Source organism: Cygnus atratus, chromosome 11 (assembly GCF_013377495.2).
Source record: "Cygnus atratus isolate AKBS03 ecotype Queensland, Australia chromosome 11, CAtr_DNAZoo_HiC_assembly, whole genome shotgun sequence".
Lineage (NCBI taxonomy): Eukaryota > Metazoa > Chordata > Aves > Anseriformes > Anatidae > Cygnus > Cygnus atratus.
In genome coordinates this window covers 19,718,650-19,733,926 of record NC_066372.1, presented here as the reverse complement: position 1 = coordinate 19,733,926, position 15,277 = coordinate 19,718,650, and the positions used below count along the sequence as shown (strand labels likewise).

The window sequence follows — 15,277 nt, the reverse complement described above, 5'->3', positions numbered from 1 at the left end:
CTGTGCAGGACAGATTCTGCCAGAACTAGGTCTGTTTGAGAGCAGCTCACCGATCCTGCTGCTCACCTCCCACCACTCCCGTTCTCAATGCAAGCCTCAAAAAGCAAATAAATGAAAACAAAATCAACCTCCCATCCCCACCTACTCCTACGAAGTCCAAACTGAAGTTCCCTTGAGAAAGATGCTGAAAAACATGAAAATTGCAAGACACATCGCAAGCAAGCAACTTCTGGAAATGTCTATACAAATGGAAGTTCAAGCCACTTTTGCGTAATTTCCGAATTACTCTTTGACTACCAAATGTATGCAGCTGCACTCAGAGGTCATGCCAGCTATTTGGTGGCTTCCTTAATGCAATTTGAACAGGATAAACAGAAAGCAACAAGAAAAAGCTCGCACTAAGAACTGAAGTATAGTTTATGACTGGATTTTGCCAGTCGATTTCTAAGAAATTACGCGTTGCTTTGAGCAGTTCTAAGATGAGGATATGCTGCAGTTAAGACGGAACACATGTAAGCACCACTGGCAACAATTAGGTTCAGAAAAGTTCAGAAAGCCTTCGGACTTTCTTTCAAGACATGTCCTGGGAAGAAATACAGTCCCTAAGGTGGTAAAAACCTGTAGCCAGCACCTTCTTATATTCTCAAAAACTTACTTCCTTACAGCACACTGAAAGATGGCAAATTCCACGTTCCACTTTTCCTTTCATGTGTTTTTTTCCACATAAAAACAAAACAGAAACATTCTTTTGCACTGTCTTTAGTGCCAGTCACCAAGAATACAGTCCTGCTCTGCTCGTTCCACCTCACATCATACCTTGCTCTGTCACAGCTGAGACTTGCTTGGCATAATCCTCCTGGAGCAGAGACTGAGGCTTAGGCTCGATTTGGGAGCTAGCAGCTGTTACCAAAATAAGTAAGTAGTTGTGGATTTCAAAATTCTTTAAACAGATGGAAAAAAACAGACTTCAATTGCGACCACCTTTTCCATATGAATGCTTATACAACACAAAAGCGACACCCTGTTAAGAAGTTTTTAGTCCCAGGCACTTCTGGAAGGTTCAAATGATAGTACCAGAAAGAGTAGCAGCCTTTATTTACTCAGTAAGTAACAAAGAGAGGCTTTAGAGCACTTCTGCTGGTACGTGCAACCGATGGACAGGCAAAGCAATCAGAAAACATCTCTTCTGAAAGGAAAAGGTTTAAGCTGGAACAAACTTTAATACACACTCTTAACCGTAGCAGGAATCTCTTCCATGACAGACAAACGAACTAAAAAACTAATTATAAGGCTCCATCTCATTTTGTGGCTGATTGGATTGTTGCATTCAATGACAAGATGTATCGACTATTTACTTCACTTTTTCTAATAGCATTTTTTTAAATAGCCTACATTACATGCCAAGACATTCTGTAGTCACAGCCTCTCATTAAACATTAAATCCACGCCCTGAGATCTTAAATATCTTAAATTACCTTTTTTTTTTTTTTTTCTATGTGTATCCTCCTGGACATCGGAATTTTAACCGGCAGATTTTCATCCAATATCCTGAGGTCAGTGGGACACTTCAAAACTCACTGCACAGCGTAACACATAAATGATAGCTTTTGATGAATAAAAAAGTACCGTTTTTTAAATACGTTTATACTACAGGGCTGTAGCTATAGAACTCTTGCATTTTGTGCCTTCTCATTTAAAAGCACTTCAACTAAGGTGACCACATTTAGATACTTGCATTTTTGATACTTGCTAAGACAAGACAGTGAAAGTTCTATTTTGGCATGGTTTGTAAATATCATACACATAGCCCTTACCTGACCTGGCATTTACTGGAGTACCTAGAGCAAGGTAAAACTAGCTGTGCTTGTTTTCACTGGCATTTTACATCAAAATCACTCCCTCGTTATAAATGCAACCCTTCCTTCTGCTTAACTGTTTTTGTAAAGATGTAATTAAAAATGACACGGAGGTAACTTTGTTCTCATGTGAACAACATGCTTATTGTAATACAAAATCTTCAAACGTCCCCTCCTGCCTCTTTGCAAAGCGTCTACTTCATATTGTGTGTCTAGTTTGGATTTAAATAAACCTAGAAATTGAGCAACAACTACCAGATATTCAAAAGGATGGAAACCTAAGTTTGAGAGGAAGAGAAAGTGGAGATCTTGTTCTTGTTCCTTTTGGCTATTAAGACAGGGAACTATCCTATCACTTTCAGTCAAAAGGGAAGGAGCATCCCTTTTACTGCATTCAGGTTTCTTTCATTTTTCTCCCATTTTTCTCTGCAAAACCCTTGCACATGCATACCTGTGCAGTTCCAGAAATACCAGAATGAAATTAAGCCTGCAGCTGGCCAGCGTCATCGCAGCCTCATTCCGATGATGTAAAGCACCAAAGAGCTCAAGAGCAGCAGCACGGGTTCAGCTCTGGGTAACTACTTCTCAGCAGGAAATGTCAAAAACAGAAGTGAAGTTCACAGCACAGAAAAATGTTGTAATACGTGTTCTCTATTGTCCACTGAGTAGCTAGGGACTTGAAAGGCGCCAGAGAGCACCAAAATACACTGCACGGATTAATAAAGTAATAACTGCATACAACAAGCTACAAATAACAAAAGCTGTTATCAGAGTAAAACAGCATGAAATTGAATATGCCATATGCACGTATTTAAATTGCAAGTACTCTACTTCTCCTTTATAACACTCTGACAGGATTTTTTAAAAATAATTAATGTGAGTGTGGATCGAGCCTCCAATGCACACTTCTTAACGCACTACCCCTCACCCTACAAGCATTTGCTCACTCCAGTCAATGAGATCCCAATGCCAAATAAGGATGAAGACAGAGGACACGACAGGCATGGGAAGCAAGACATCCTCAACCACCCAGTCCCTTCTTCTTTTAGTTTTGCCTTTTCCCCTTCCTTTCTGCCAGGAAGTCCAAGTATCACATGCACCCATTCCCAAAAGTATGAAGCTTCAGTATTTTAAAAACTAGCACGGTTATGTGACTGTTCAGAACGTTACAGAATCTTCTGACCCACAGCTAGAAAGTTCCCGATTTCTGACATAAGATCACTGACGGCCAAGCAGTACCTTTTTGATTTTGTGCAAGCCCTGCCTTTGAGCCTAAGAAAGTTCCTTCGCGCATTTACAGAGAGCAATCGTATCACCTCTCACTCAGTCTTCATGTTACTTAACTAAATAATTCGAGCTCTTTTCATTCTCTCTTGAGAGGTTCACTTCTCTGAAAAAGAACAGGGAAGCAGCCAAGATCATTTGCATCAAAGTGACAGGTTTGTGTATGGTAGAAGCAAATAAGTAGCTGGAGACTCACACAGCCAAAATTCCATTAAGTCAGGAACAAAGCTTCAGAAAGTGTTAATATGGTAGTCTGCAGCTGCATAACATACTTGAAACACTTGACCACGTATACAGACTGACAAACACCTCTACAGTTGATTTCAAGCACTGACCAGAGGGAAAAACTGCACAGCAGGAAAGAAAAAAAGAAAGGTTGCAGATGAAACAAACAAAAAAAGGACTATTTTCAGCTTCATTCCAAAACCATTTCCAAATTCTGATATTCTGATGCAACTATGCTTTGCAACCTAATGTCTTTCACAATGAGGATTTATATACCCTCATCCCACAAATAAATTAATTCTGGCTGTTTAGGGGACAACAGGTTACCGGACTTACTTCTTCTCTAGGCTGCTGTTTTTAAAAATACTTTACACGTCTCTTCGCTTGGCAAAAGCCAGGTATAGGACTAATGTATAATGAAGAGCAAAAGTCTAGGAGATGCATATACCAAATAACATACAAAACAGAAAATGCAGCAAGACTCTTCGTTGGTGTAAGCAAGACTCTACACTCCCATGAGTCTCTCTGTAAGTTTCCAAGAAGTAAATGAGTATCAGACATCTAAGCAATTTCAGATGAACACTGTTTCTTAAATGAAGAAATATTTAAGATATGCAGTATTTAATACAGTACTTGTTTGGTGCTTACCTTTAGGTAGCACAATAAGCGATAGGTATATCAGATTTATTCCATAAAACAAGATCAGTATGCAGGAGGGATCCCTGAAAACTGTATCAGCCTATCGACATTTTCTATTTTCTGCCTTGAAGAAAATCAACTGTAAGGTGCTATACAGAGAAATATAAAAATAACACCATTCCCCTTTTGATCCAGAGCAAAAACTGTATCTAAGGATTATGATCTGAATATTATGCAATCAGGAATCCCTGCCACAAGATAGCTTTTAAGAGAGCTCACCGTTCAGTTCGTCATCAAAAGACTTTGCTAGAAACATCACAGCGGGAGCTGTGAGATACTGAGTATATTCTGAGGTTAAACGAGGTCTGAGCCTGCCTGAAAACGTGGCAACACCACCACACAGGGAACAATTCAGAGCCTGACACCTGTACATCTCAGTGCAGCTCTGTACTGCATATCCTGACAGCGCAGTACATAACTACGTCGGAGCTCTGCTTATGTATCCAAGAAGAGTGAAGTAACCATACAGGGAAAGGAATGCGCTCTTCCAACATGCATCTGTATTTCACGCCTCCGTTAGGAGCTAGTCCATCACCTTAACCTAAAGATGAAGTGGTGAACACAGACCTGTTAACCTCGAGGAAGCTCCTTTTGTAACACTTCACGGTGCTGCCATCGCAATATGAAGCCTAACTACCATGAGTGTGCTCAAGTGCTACTTCGTAAGCAACGCTTTAAAAAAAGCATGCCCATGATTAGCCTAGACTTACCTTCCTTTATTTTATAAGATGTAACGTTCATACTAGAGCCAGGAAAACTCAAGAACATCTTCTCCCAGCGCCACTCACAGATGTCCCTAGCATTACATGCTAGTTACTGAGAAACAGTTTCACTGACATTAGCTTAAAGTGAAGGAGGGGATAGATAACAAACAAAACCCATCACTTTTCCTACAAATTTGCGACTCCCAGCATAACTTCTCTGCACCCACGTTTATTAGGAAGGCAGAACTTGCCCTTACCCCATAATTACATAACCCAGCCATCTGACAGACGCCCCCCACATTACACCCGCTTTCCTCGTCCCCCCCCCCCGCTCACCCTACACCCTCCAGCAGCCACTGACCGCCGGGGGGGGGGGGGGGCGTGAGGCACCCCCCAGGAGCAGCCCCCCCATAACGGCCCCGTTCTGGGACCCGGCCCCGCAGCGAACCCCCCCCCCCCCGGGCCTGACTCACTCGGCGGCGCTGGTCCCGTTGACGGCGGAGCCATCGGGTGCGGGGTTCAGCTGGATCGGCCCCGGCTTCTTCTTCGGCATGGCGGCCCCCGGGCGGCCCCCCCCCGGTGCCGGTGCCTCAGGCGCTGCCCGGCCGCCCCCGCTCCCCCCCCCCCCGCGAAGCGGCCCCGACCTGGTGCCGGCGGCGCCCGGTGCCCGTGCTGAGGCCGCGCCCTTCCCCCGCACCGCGCCTGCGCGAGCCGCCCCCCGCCCCCCCCCCGGGAAGCGGAGGCCAGGCAGGGGCATGCGCGCTTGCGGAGGGTGAAGCCGCGGGGGAGCTGTGCCCTCACAGCGCTTTGCCCTCACTTGGCGGGAGGGGCGGGGGGACCGGGCAGACCAGGGCGGTCCTGGGGGGGGGGGTCCTGGGGGGGGGGGGGGTCCGGGGGTCCCGCTGGCAGAGCTCCGGCCGCGGCCCGCCCTCTCCTGCCTCGCTCCCCGTGGGGAACACCACATCCGTGCCGCCTGCGAGACCTTGTTCAGTTTAAAATGATTTAACTTTCTTTAAAAAACCCAAACCAGTTTAAAAGAATTTCATTTCTTCCGTTCCTTTCAAACCCCAGCTGCAGGCGGCCAGGGGCGGTGGGCCGAGGGCTTGGCGAAAGCCTCGCGTCTGCTTCGAGGCTTGGCCAAAGTTTTGTGGGTTCTGTGCTGCTGGTGCTGCTCTTCTCCTTTAGAGAGCTCTCACCACGACCACGTGAAGCAGCTCTGCGCAACGAGCCCCAGCATCTTCCCCGCAGAGCAAACCACGGTGCTAAGGCGTGTTTTGTGAAGCTGTTCGTTTATCTCCCTCCTTAATGCACCCAGACAAGGGAACTGCCGTATTTATAATTACAACAAAAACCTCATGTTGGGGTACTCGTGGCTGCTGTTTTTTTTTGTTGTTGTTTTGTTGTTGTTTTTTTTTTACCAAAGTGCCTGCAGTAAAAATGGAAAAGGAAACTTACACTCAGAGAACGGTGAGTTATAAAGAGCAGAATGAGTACGAAAACACAAGGCCAAAGGTGTTATTCTCGCTTCTCTGGACTGTTTTATTTTCTGTAGCTGCCAGGAATGATCAGGTTTGGTCACAGGCATTTCATGCTTAATGGGATCGTGGTTTTGTGTGTGTACGTTCCTGTGAAGTTCTGACTCACATCACTGTTTGGGGGTTTTTGTAATTGCATTAGTTTAGGCAGCCTAAAGGTAAAACAAAAATGTTACTTTCCAGGAGCTCTCCATCATATATTGGCATACAGAAGTGAGATATGGCTGAGACAGTATGCTTTATAAAATAATAAAAAATACAAGGTTGTATATTGGCATTGTATGTTATGAACACACTGATTTTTTAACACTTTTCAACACTGAAGTCCTGAACTAACAAAGAACAAGGCTACAGTCCTACTCCACGGAGGGAACAGTGTGTCTTGTATATGGGTTGTTTCAGGGAGAAATACACCAACAGAAATATCAGGTTAAAATTCCAGATAACTAAAGCTACCTCGTTGCTGAAAAAAAGCTTCCACCTTGGGATATAAGCTGAGTGCTACCTTGCTTTAAAATCAGCTTGCTTCCAAACATCTACAAAGCACTGCCACACAGCAATGGAGGAATGCGAACCAGAGCACTAAGAGCAGTGGGAGCAGAGGGACGCTGCTGGGGAAGCAGAGGCAGTCGGGTGGGGTGGGGACATGGGGGTGTCCTGCAGCAGCGGGGCCAGGTGCAGCGGGTACACCTCGTATGGCTGAAAGAGTGTGGCTCGGCCTGACGCACCACATTTACAGCCCGGGACGTGCTGACAGGACAGCAGCTAGCCTTACCTTCAGTAAGAGCTGAACACCCTCGCTCCTGTCCATTGGTGATCTCATCTGGCGTAAGCAAAATTGCTTTACAGTAATGAAAGTCCCTTTTCTTCAGTCACAATCAGCGATCCCTCCATGCCAGTTCTCTTCCTGAGAAGGAGAATTTAAAGATTCTGGTCGTTTACTTGTAGATCTCAAGAGGAAGCAATAGAATATTGGCGTGCTACCTATGGACCTATCTGGATCAACAGAGTTGGCTGGGTATTCCATATGTGCGGAATACCCAGCCAACAGATGAATGATTGACATACCTACTGAAAACAGAAGTTTCAGCATAGAGAAATTCTGAAACATAGCAGGAAAGCAGCGTGCATCATAGATCACTCTAGCTGACTGTAGTCAGAGTGAATTCCATAACAAAACTTACATTGGAAATACTTTGTATGAAGAAATGTCAATTCCACGTTTTACTGTTCAATCATTTTCAAAAGTAAAATAATCAAAGCAGTCATTAATGCTTTTATAGAAACTGAAATTATGAACAAGGTACGTTATATATTATGCAAAAATGCTATATTGTTCCTAACTTCTTGCGCATTTTTAAAATAGAAAAGATTGAATTATTATTTTCACAGCTGTGCTATTCACAGACATGGTCCCTCCATCAAATTGCAAACACTAAGAGACAGCTCCCTCCTCTGGGGCACGTTACACTTGCATTGCAAACATGGTCCCGTGGAATCTTGGAAAAATGACTGAATTCACACATCTGTTTTAAAGGCCCTTTGACCTACAGACTAAACAAGGGGATTATTGAATTGACTGAATACAGAAAGACGCGGGTCTCTGTACTGATACCATACAGAACCGTTTCTGTGTAATGGTTCTCCATGAACCATTTCTGTGATTGCTCTCGCCATCGTTGTCTTCCGCGGGCACTCCTGTACCCCTGGAACCTTACAGAGACCTAAGAGATGAGTGGCCCTCGAGCTTTGTTCAAAATGCCACAGAACACCCGCTTTGTCTTTTGTTGTTTATAGTCAATAATGGCCCTCATGCTGATCTATACAGGCAAAGTATTATTTCCTGAACGCCCAATTTTCCTGTGTATGATTATATAGTATACTTGAAATGTTTCAAAAATTCTTATAGATTGCTTTGAACTTCTGTAAAACAAACAAATTTAACTTCAGTAGATTTGCAACCAAAAACCAAGCATACTTTCCAGCCCAAACCAAGACATGTTTTGGGAATTCAAACATTCTCGGTGGGAGGAACTGCATTTTGCTTTCTGAACAGGTGTTTCTGAAGGCGGATCCCACAGGAAAAGATAAAGAAAAAATATAAGGTGGTGTAATCTCTGTGAATGACTTCTGAACAGGCAGACATTCTGATTGATTGATTCTAGCACCACTGGAAATAAATAGAACTGAAATATGTCCCTGTGAACAGAAATGCATCAAAGGAGCTTCTCTTCATTACTACTTTTTTCCGTCATGGAACTAGCCTGCCAAATTTTGTCTAGTTTCTTGCAGGAAAAAGAAAATGTGATTATTGGATACATTAATTGCACCACTGAATTACCCCTATTTTTAAAACTTGATCGCCACAAAAAGATGCATATTTTACTGCCAGAACAGATGCATGCAAACTTTTATTTGAAAGATTTAATACTTCATAATCTATTTAGTGGCTAGCAGAGCAATTTAAGGAAATAATTAGTCCCAAAAGCAACGGAATTTAAGAAGCCTGATTCAAATTCGAATGAAACTGGTCTACAGGATCAAAAATTATTAGAAGGCAGCTGACAGACACACTTTCTTTCAACCAGCCAGAGATCACGGTCTTTCTTGCACATCTTATTTTCCTCCAGAAGCAGAGATTGAAAAAAACACTTTGGATTGGAACACTATCTGAAGTGTTGAGTAGTGTACCAACAGCTTAAAAATTAACGTTTAAGATGACTGCATAATATAAAATTTAGATTATAAACAAGTTATAACCCACAAATATCTGAACATTTCTACTTCTGTGAGGTCTGATCTCCCACTAACACAGCTACCCTGGTACCAATACAGCCAAGGGCTCACTGGATCGGGAGCACTTTTATTGCATGAACAGCTTTGCCGATATAAAACCCTCCAAATGTAGAAGTAGCCAATCATCCATTTTACAGATTTTCTCTGCCATATATCATGTGTAACATAAAACAGGAAATGAGACGTTTAAAATAAATAAAAAAAAAACCAAAGTGCTAATTTTCAGCAGTTTCTGTAATGAAATAACACTATTTGATACAAAAACAAACAAGCAATGCTTCTGTTTCACCCCAACTAGAAACCAGAAGTATTTTCTAGAATTGAGGCAAGGTTTTCTTTTTTTTTTTTTTCCCCCCCCCTCTGGCTTATTATTTTATCAGCATGTGTCTGCTTATTCATTTCCTGGAGGGAAAAAAACAATAATCAATGCCTGCTGGCATATGCTTTTCATTTAATTAGGAACCTAGGAGTGGAAAGAACCACCTAGGACATCAAATCCAAACTCCAATTAAACACTCTTCAAAAATATTGATTAATCAGTTGCATAAATATGACAGGTTTTATAACGCTGTACTCCTCTACAGAGATTGTAAATGATCTTCCACTTTAACTCTTGGATAGTATTTTTTATACTTCTCAAAGCACTTTTTAATATTCAGTACCTACCTGTTCTGGCTAAGACAAAACACCCGTCACAGGACAAAGCTCTGCTCATATAGACCAGCTGACGTGGTGAAACTGTTAGCTCTAGCAAGTTCAGTTGCCATTACCTAAGAATTTAAAACCCAATTATTTCACATACAAAAAAAAAGCGTTAAATATTAAGGAGAACATTGAAGTGAAAAGATGCGTCACACTAATGGTTTTAAGTTTGATATTCAGGCCACACTCAAAACCTAATTCCTTTGTTGATAAACATTTTTAATATAGAGGGACTATTAATTCCAATATAAAGAGCTCTCTATATAGAAATTGGATTTTCAGTAATTTTATGACATCTTTACAGTGTTTGGGTTGGAAATCAGCAGCACTTGATCTATAATAACTAGAGTATCTCTGTGTTTTTTTCATACTTTGTATTGAGGAAAGCGGTCGTATCTAAAAAGTTCAGAAAAATGGATTGAATGCCAATAAATCCATCAACATGTTTACTATATTATGTGTACTCCTGACTATAAAAGATGCTCCTGCATTTGGGAATACATGTTTTAAACACGGTTAAAATCATATTGACTAAAGGGTAATACATTTATGCTTTAAATTGAAAGTGCTTGTAATGGATTTTACTGTTAGATGGAATACATTAAATTAACAGGTACGTTACCTACGTCAAATTTGGAGAGATACCAGAGAAACCCAGTTCCCTTAAGGCACTGTCGTTGACTTCGCTCCTTCTGCTCCATGAGGCTGTCAGGACCTCAGCCCCTCTGGCCATAGAATCACAGAATCGTTAAGGTTGGAAAAGACCTCCAAAACCATCTGGTCCAACCATCATCCTACCACCAATGTCACCCCCTAAACCATGTCCCTCAGCACCATGGCCAACCTTTCCTTGAACACCCCCAGGGACGGTGACTCCACCACCTCCCTGGGCAACCCGTCCCAACGCCTGACCGCTCTTTCTGAGAAGAAATGTCTCCTCATTTCCAACCTGAACCTCCCCGGCACAACTTGAGGCCATTCCCTCCAGTGTCTAGTGTAGAGTGAAGAACTCTACAACTCAAAAGCAAAATGAGTTATAAAGTAGGTATGTGGTTTATTTCGGCGCTGGGCGTATGCAGGATAGCTCCCAAAGGCATACGCAACAATTCGCTCACTCGCGTTCTCTTTTATCCCCTAAAATATTACATATGCATTGTTTCGCAACACATCTATGCATATGCATTTCCTAGCTCCGCCTAGCCCCGCTTCGTATGCTAGTTATCTTATCAGTCCTTCTGTGTTTGCGTAGCACATATTAAGCAATGAGTGTTGTCTACATATCCACTCTTAATCAATCGCCCTCTAATTTCTAACCCCATGTCTCAGTCCCCCCTTTTCTAGAAAATCTAGTAAATTCTTTTACTTAATACAAAAATTCTTCTTCCCAATCTCTACGATATGTATCCCTCAATGCCTTGCCATGTACTTTCGACAAGGAAGTTAATATCGCCGTTCGTTGTAACATTTTCCAATTCCAAACAAGTATTACAAAAGACAATACTAAACTTATACCAATTAATATCAATAAAACAATAATTGGGTGACACAATGTGTTCAAAATCCCAGTGGCTGTTGGCGACCATCCAAAGAGTGCATCCCACCAGTTGTGATTTTCGTCTTGTTTTACTCTTTGCAGAACTCTGCTTATTTCCTTTGTATCATGATGGACAGTGATTAGAGTCTTCTCTCCATTTTCCTGAATGCCTTTCAAAATTTTGATCAGGTCTTGGCGTTTAACTAATTGCCTCACTAAGGTGAGGCTCATCCCAGTAGGTATAGGTAATAACTTGTGATACATTGTGTTGTTAGACTTGACTAACTGGTGGGATACCACTGGTGCCGAATATAGAAAATCACACCCGACAATTCTAACAAAGTTACAAATACAAAAGTTAGAATGATTTTTGCTAGGGAGAGTTATATTTTCCTTATCTACTTCTACAAAAGCACAAGCAGTTCTTAAACACACACAGCCTTGACCAATATATACAAGCACAGTCTTTTGACTAGTATTTGGATGAATTTCAAAGTGGCAAACACCTTGCTCAGTGTCAAGACATACGTCCTGAGCGTCAATCGTGTTGCTTTCACAGATAAATCCTTGTTGTTCCCGGTTAGCACAGGATTCCAGATTTACAGTCTGCCATTTCCCATTCACCATCCGTGCCCATGTTCTATACTTTGAAGGATAAAGCACTGTCTCCTCATGGTTTAATCCTAGTGCAACAATGGGGTGGATAACATAAACTGTGGCATTACGTATAGTAAGCACAAAGGCAGTAGCCATGTTAACAGTGGGATCATAGGTAAAATTTACCAGAGTCCACCAAGATTGGAACTTCCTCTCAAAATCATTGGCATTGTCCCAAACAGCCTTTCAGACTTCAACCGGGAAAACGCCTTCACTTCCTTCCCTAATGATCAAGGCAGCTGTTGCCTGCATCCATAACTGTGCTTGCATACAACTAAAAGCTAAAGATACATTATCTTGAACCATACTAAGTGCATCTATTATTAGTTTGCGGTCTTGGTCTTCAGCCTTTTCCCATCTCGGTAATACCTTTGAAACCTGCCATTGCCTAGTTCCCAATGCCAATAATGATGATTGTAGGGGCTGTTTTAGTTTTGTCAAATCACTTGTTGCAGTGGCCAGCTTATTCATTAATATTTCCCAATCAATTCCGTTTAAAACTCCTAATCCTGTTCCTAGCATTCCAGTTAAGTCTCTTCGCGTCCTGCCCCTGAGGTGTGCTTGCTTTTGTAACCATGTTGTCCAGCCTTCAAATGATGTCTTTAGGAAAGGAGAGCAGGCTGGTTGAACTTCCGAGATGTTAATTTGCATTAGCAATTCAACATGCTTCAGAGACCATTCTGGATTAAATAACAATTGTTGTTGGCCTGTGTTCCTTACTAAATATGGGCCTGTTTCATAAATTTTGGGTTTAAGTTTGGTTTGGGGTTGGGCCACTTGAGTGCTGGCATAGGTTGTAGGGGGCTCCACTGTTGTAGGAAGTACAGCATATATTGTAAAATTTAATATGAGGCCCTCGCCCTCCTCGATTTTGAGCTCTTGGCCATTATTAGTCCAAGAACAGCTAACTACTACGGTCTGTGTTAATATAAAATTATACCAACAATCTAATTTACCTGGGCGGATACAACCTTCTTGCTGGCCACTTTTGGAAATCGGTTTTACTAAAATCCCTGTTACTTTCTTGTGGGTTGTTCCATTAATCATTTGGCACCCTATTTTAATTTCGTCCCCTGCAGTTCTTTGGTGTGTCCACTCTTCTCCTAATTTTTGCCATTGTGATAATATATGTAAATGGTCACCATTTGTTTGCCACATAACCACAACTGCTAATTTTCCATTAATGCTCTTATCCTCCATTGTTACGGCTTCGGACCAAGGCCACTCACCATTCTCTTATTATCTTAGAGGCACTTTCCAATTCTTGAATCACAACAACAACTATAAGCCACACAAATAAAACAATTCTGTTAAATAAATTTCTGCAAACTATTTTACTAAATATTCCTGACCGTAACGTCTTCATTTTGCTCGAGTGAGCTTTAGTTTCAATTCACTGTCACCCAGTGTTACTTTCCAGGGGGCTTCTGGGGCTTTCTCCGCTCAAGAATGGCGAATCCAGGCACTCTGTTCCTTGATCTTAATTGCAGTGAAGGTAGTAAGGAGCACCTGGTATGGTCCTTCCCACTGTGGTTTCAAAGTTTTCTCTGCAAGACATTTAACATATACATAATCTCCAGGCTGTATGTCATGCACCAGTCCATCCAGCTCTCTCCTCTGAGTTCCAGCCACATGTTTTTCTATTTCTCTCAGTTGTTTACTCAAAGCCACCACATAGGTAGTCAGCGTCTCTTCCCCAACCTGGGTAGACATTCCCTTCTGGACCCTGTATGGTCTCCCATAAAGCATTTCAAAAGGACTTAATTTTTCTTTAGATCAGGGCTTAGTCCAAATCCGCAGCAATGCTAGCGGGAGAGCTTGGGGCCAGGGCAAGTTCTTGCCCTAACCTTACAATTTGCTGTTTGATCAAATGGTTCATTTTCTCCACTTGACCACGTGATTGAGGGTGGTATGGAGTGTGGAGTTCCCAATCTATGCCCAAATGCCGACTAGTTTGCTGTACTATTTTTGAGATAAAGTGTGGCCCCCTGTCTGAGGACATGGTGGCTGGAACTCCGAAGCATGGTATTATTTCTTGTAACAATACCTTGGTTACCTCTCGGGCTTTGGCAGTCCTGGTGGGGAAAGCCTCTGGCCATCCTGAAAAGGTATCTGTTAACACCAGTAAATATCGATACCCCCCTTTTCTTGGAAGTTCAGAAAAGTCAATTTGCCACTGTTGCCTGGGCCCACGGCCTTTTCCAATTTGACCCAGTTTTGGTTTGGTAGTATTTTGGGGGTTAGTCTGGAGACAAAGATCACATTGTTGAGTTACTTGAGTACTTCTGGTGTGCCTTAATGTGTGACATCTCTGCGCGATTTACCAGCTGTCCTAACTATGGGGGTCCCCCCTTTTTATACGAAGTACATACCGTTTCTCCATGGTGCAGCAGGTCATTGCCTGCCCCTGCAGTGAGTGGCCGAGGAGCAGAGTTCCTCCAGGGAAATTCTCCCGGTGCGCGCCATGAAGCCTGCGGCGCAGCCGATCCTGTGGCCAGGCAGAGAATGTCCCACCTGGGTTGCCAAAATGATTCACAGAAGAACTATAACTCAAAAGCATATAATGAGCTATAACGTTATAACTCATTTGTATAACTCAAATGAGTTATAAAGTAGGTATGTGGTTTATTTCGGCACCAGGCGCATGCCTTTGGGAGCTATCCCGCCTATATAACTTTATATATGCGGGATATATATATGCTTATATATAACTTTATAACCCATATATATTTATATATAACTTGATAACTCATTTTGCAGTTGTATTTAGAGTTCTTCAGGGAATCACTAGTCCTATCATTAGTTATCTGTGAGAAGAGGCCGCCCCGGCTCCCCCTGAGGGATCTGCTCCCGGTGTTTCTGGGCCCCCAGCTCCCGGCCGGCCGCCATCTCGCAGCCCCCCGCTGTGACCCTCACAGCCCGGACACCAACCGGCCGAGCTTTGGGCTCCCAGAAGGCTCAACGGGCGTTCGCACGGGGAATGGCCGGAGACCTGTCCCGAAGCCCTCCCCCAGTGCCAGAACATCGCGTAAGGCTCGATATCCGCTATGTTAAAATCTTAAAACGTTAAACCCCTTCCCGGGGCGCAATAGCCCCCGGCCGCCCCTCACCTGAGGGGCAGCGCCCAGCCCCTCCCTTTCCTCTCAGCCTTTTGGCGCCAAAAGCGGCGCAGCAGCCTCTGCGCATGCGCCCTGCTCCACAGCCGCTCTCCTCAGGCCGGGGTCTCGCGACATCGGCGGCTCTCGCGGTGCCTCCCCTCGAGCGGGTACCGCGCTGAGGTACCCG

At 43.1% G+C, this 15,277-nt stretch overlaps 2 protein-coding genes across 4 annotated transcripts in view; both read right to left on the bottom strand.

Annotated features, from left to right (window-relative positions):
* Positions 1–5,442, bottom strand: part of MAP2K1 (mitogen-activated protein kinase kinase 1) — a 37,488-nt gene extending 32,046 nt beyond the window's left edge. The window contains exon 1 of the mRNA XM_035554830.2: positions 5,242–5,442. Within this exon, the coding sequence (XP_035410723.1) occupies positions 5,242–5,321 (80 nt within the window). The 5' untranslated portion in view covers positions 5,322–5,442. The remainder of the gene's footprint in view (positions 1–5,241) is intronic.
* Positions 5,443–6,286: 844 nt separating this feature from the next.
* Positions 6,287–15,235, bottom strand: LOC118251960 (uncharacterized). Of its 3 annotated transcripts, none has more exons than XM_035554659.2 (6): positions 15,103–15,235; positions 14,365–14,506; positions 10,424–13,539; positions 9,766–9,869; positions 7,079–7,210; positions 6,287–6,455 (listed from the first exon to the last, which is right to left on the bottom strand). In XM_035554659.2, the coding sequence occupies exon 3, from the start codon at positions 13,190–13,192 to the stop codon at positions 12,179–12,181; it is 1,014 nt and encodes a 337-aa protein (XP_035410552.1). In that variant the 5' UTR covers positions 13,193–13,539; positions 14,365–14,506; positions 15,103–15,235; the 3' UTR covers positions 6,287–6,455; positions 7,079–7,210; positions 9,766–9,869; positions 10,424–12,178. The 3 variants fall into 3 exon arrangements, with proteins under 3 accessions (XP_035410552.1, XP_035410553.1, XP_035410554.1); XM_035554660.2 differs by lacking the exon at positions 15,103–15,235 and adding an exon at positions 14,924–14,999; XM_035554661.2 differs by lacking the exons at positions 14,365–14,506; positions 15,103–15,235 and adding an exon at positions 14,040–14,059.
* Between the last annotated feature and the right edge of the window lie 42 nt (positions 15,236–15,277).

What these genes read in the sequence shown, in the direction of transcription:
- LOC118251960 (XM_035554659.2), bottom strand. Translation starts at nt 13,192, where the DNA reads ATGGAGGATAAGAGCATTAATGGAAAATTAGCAGTTGTGGTTATGTGG.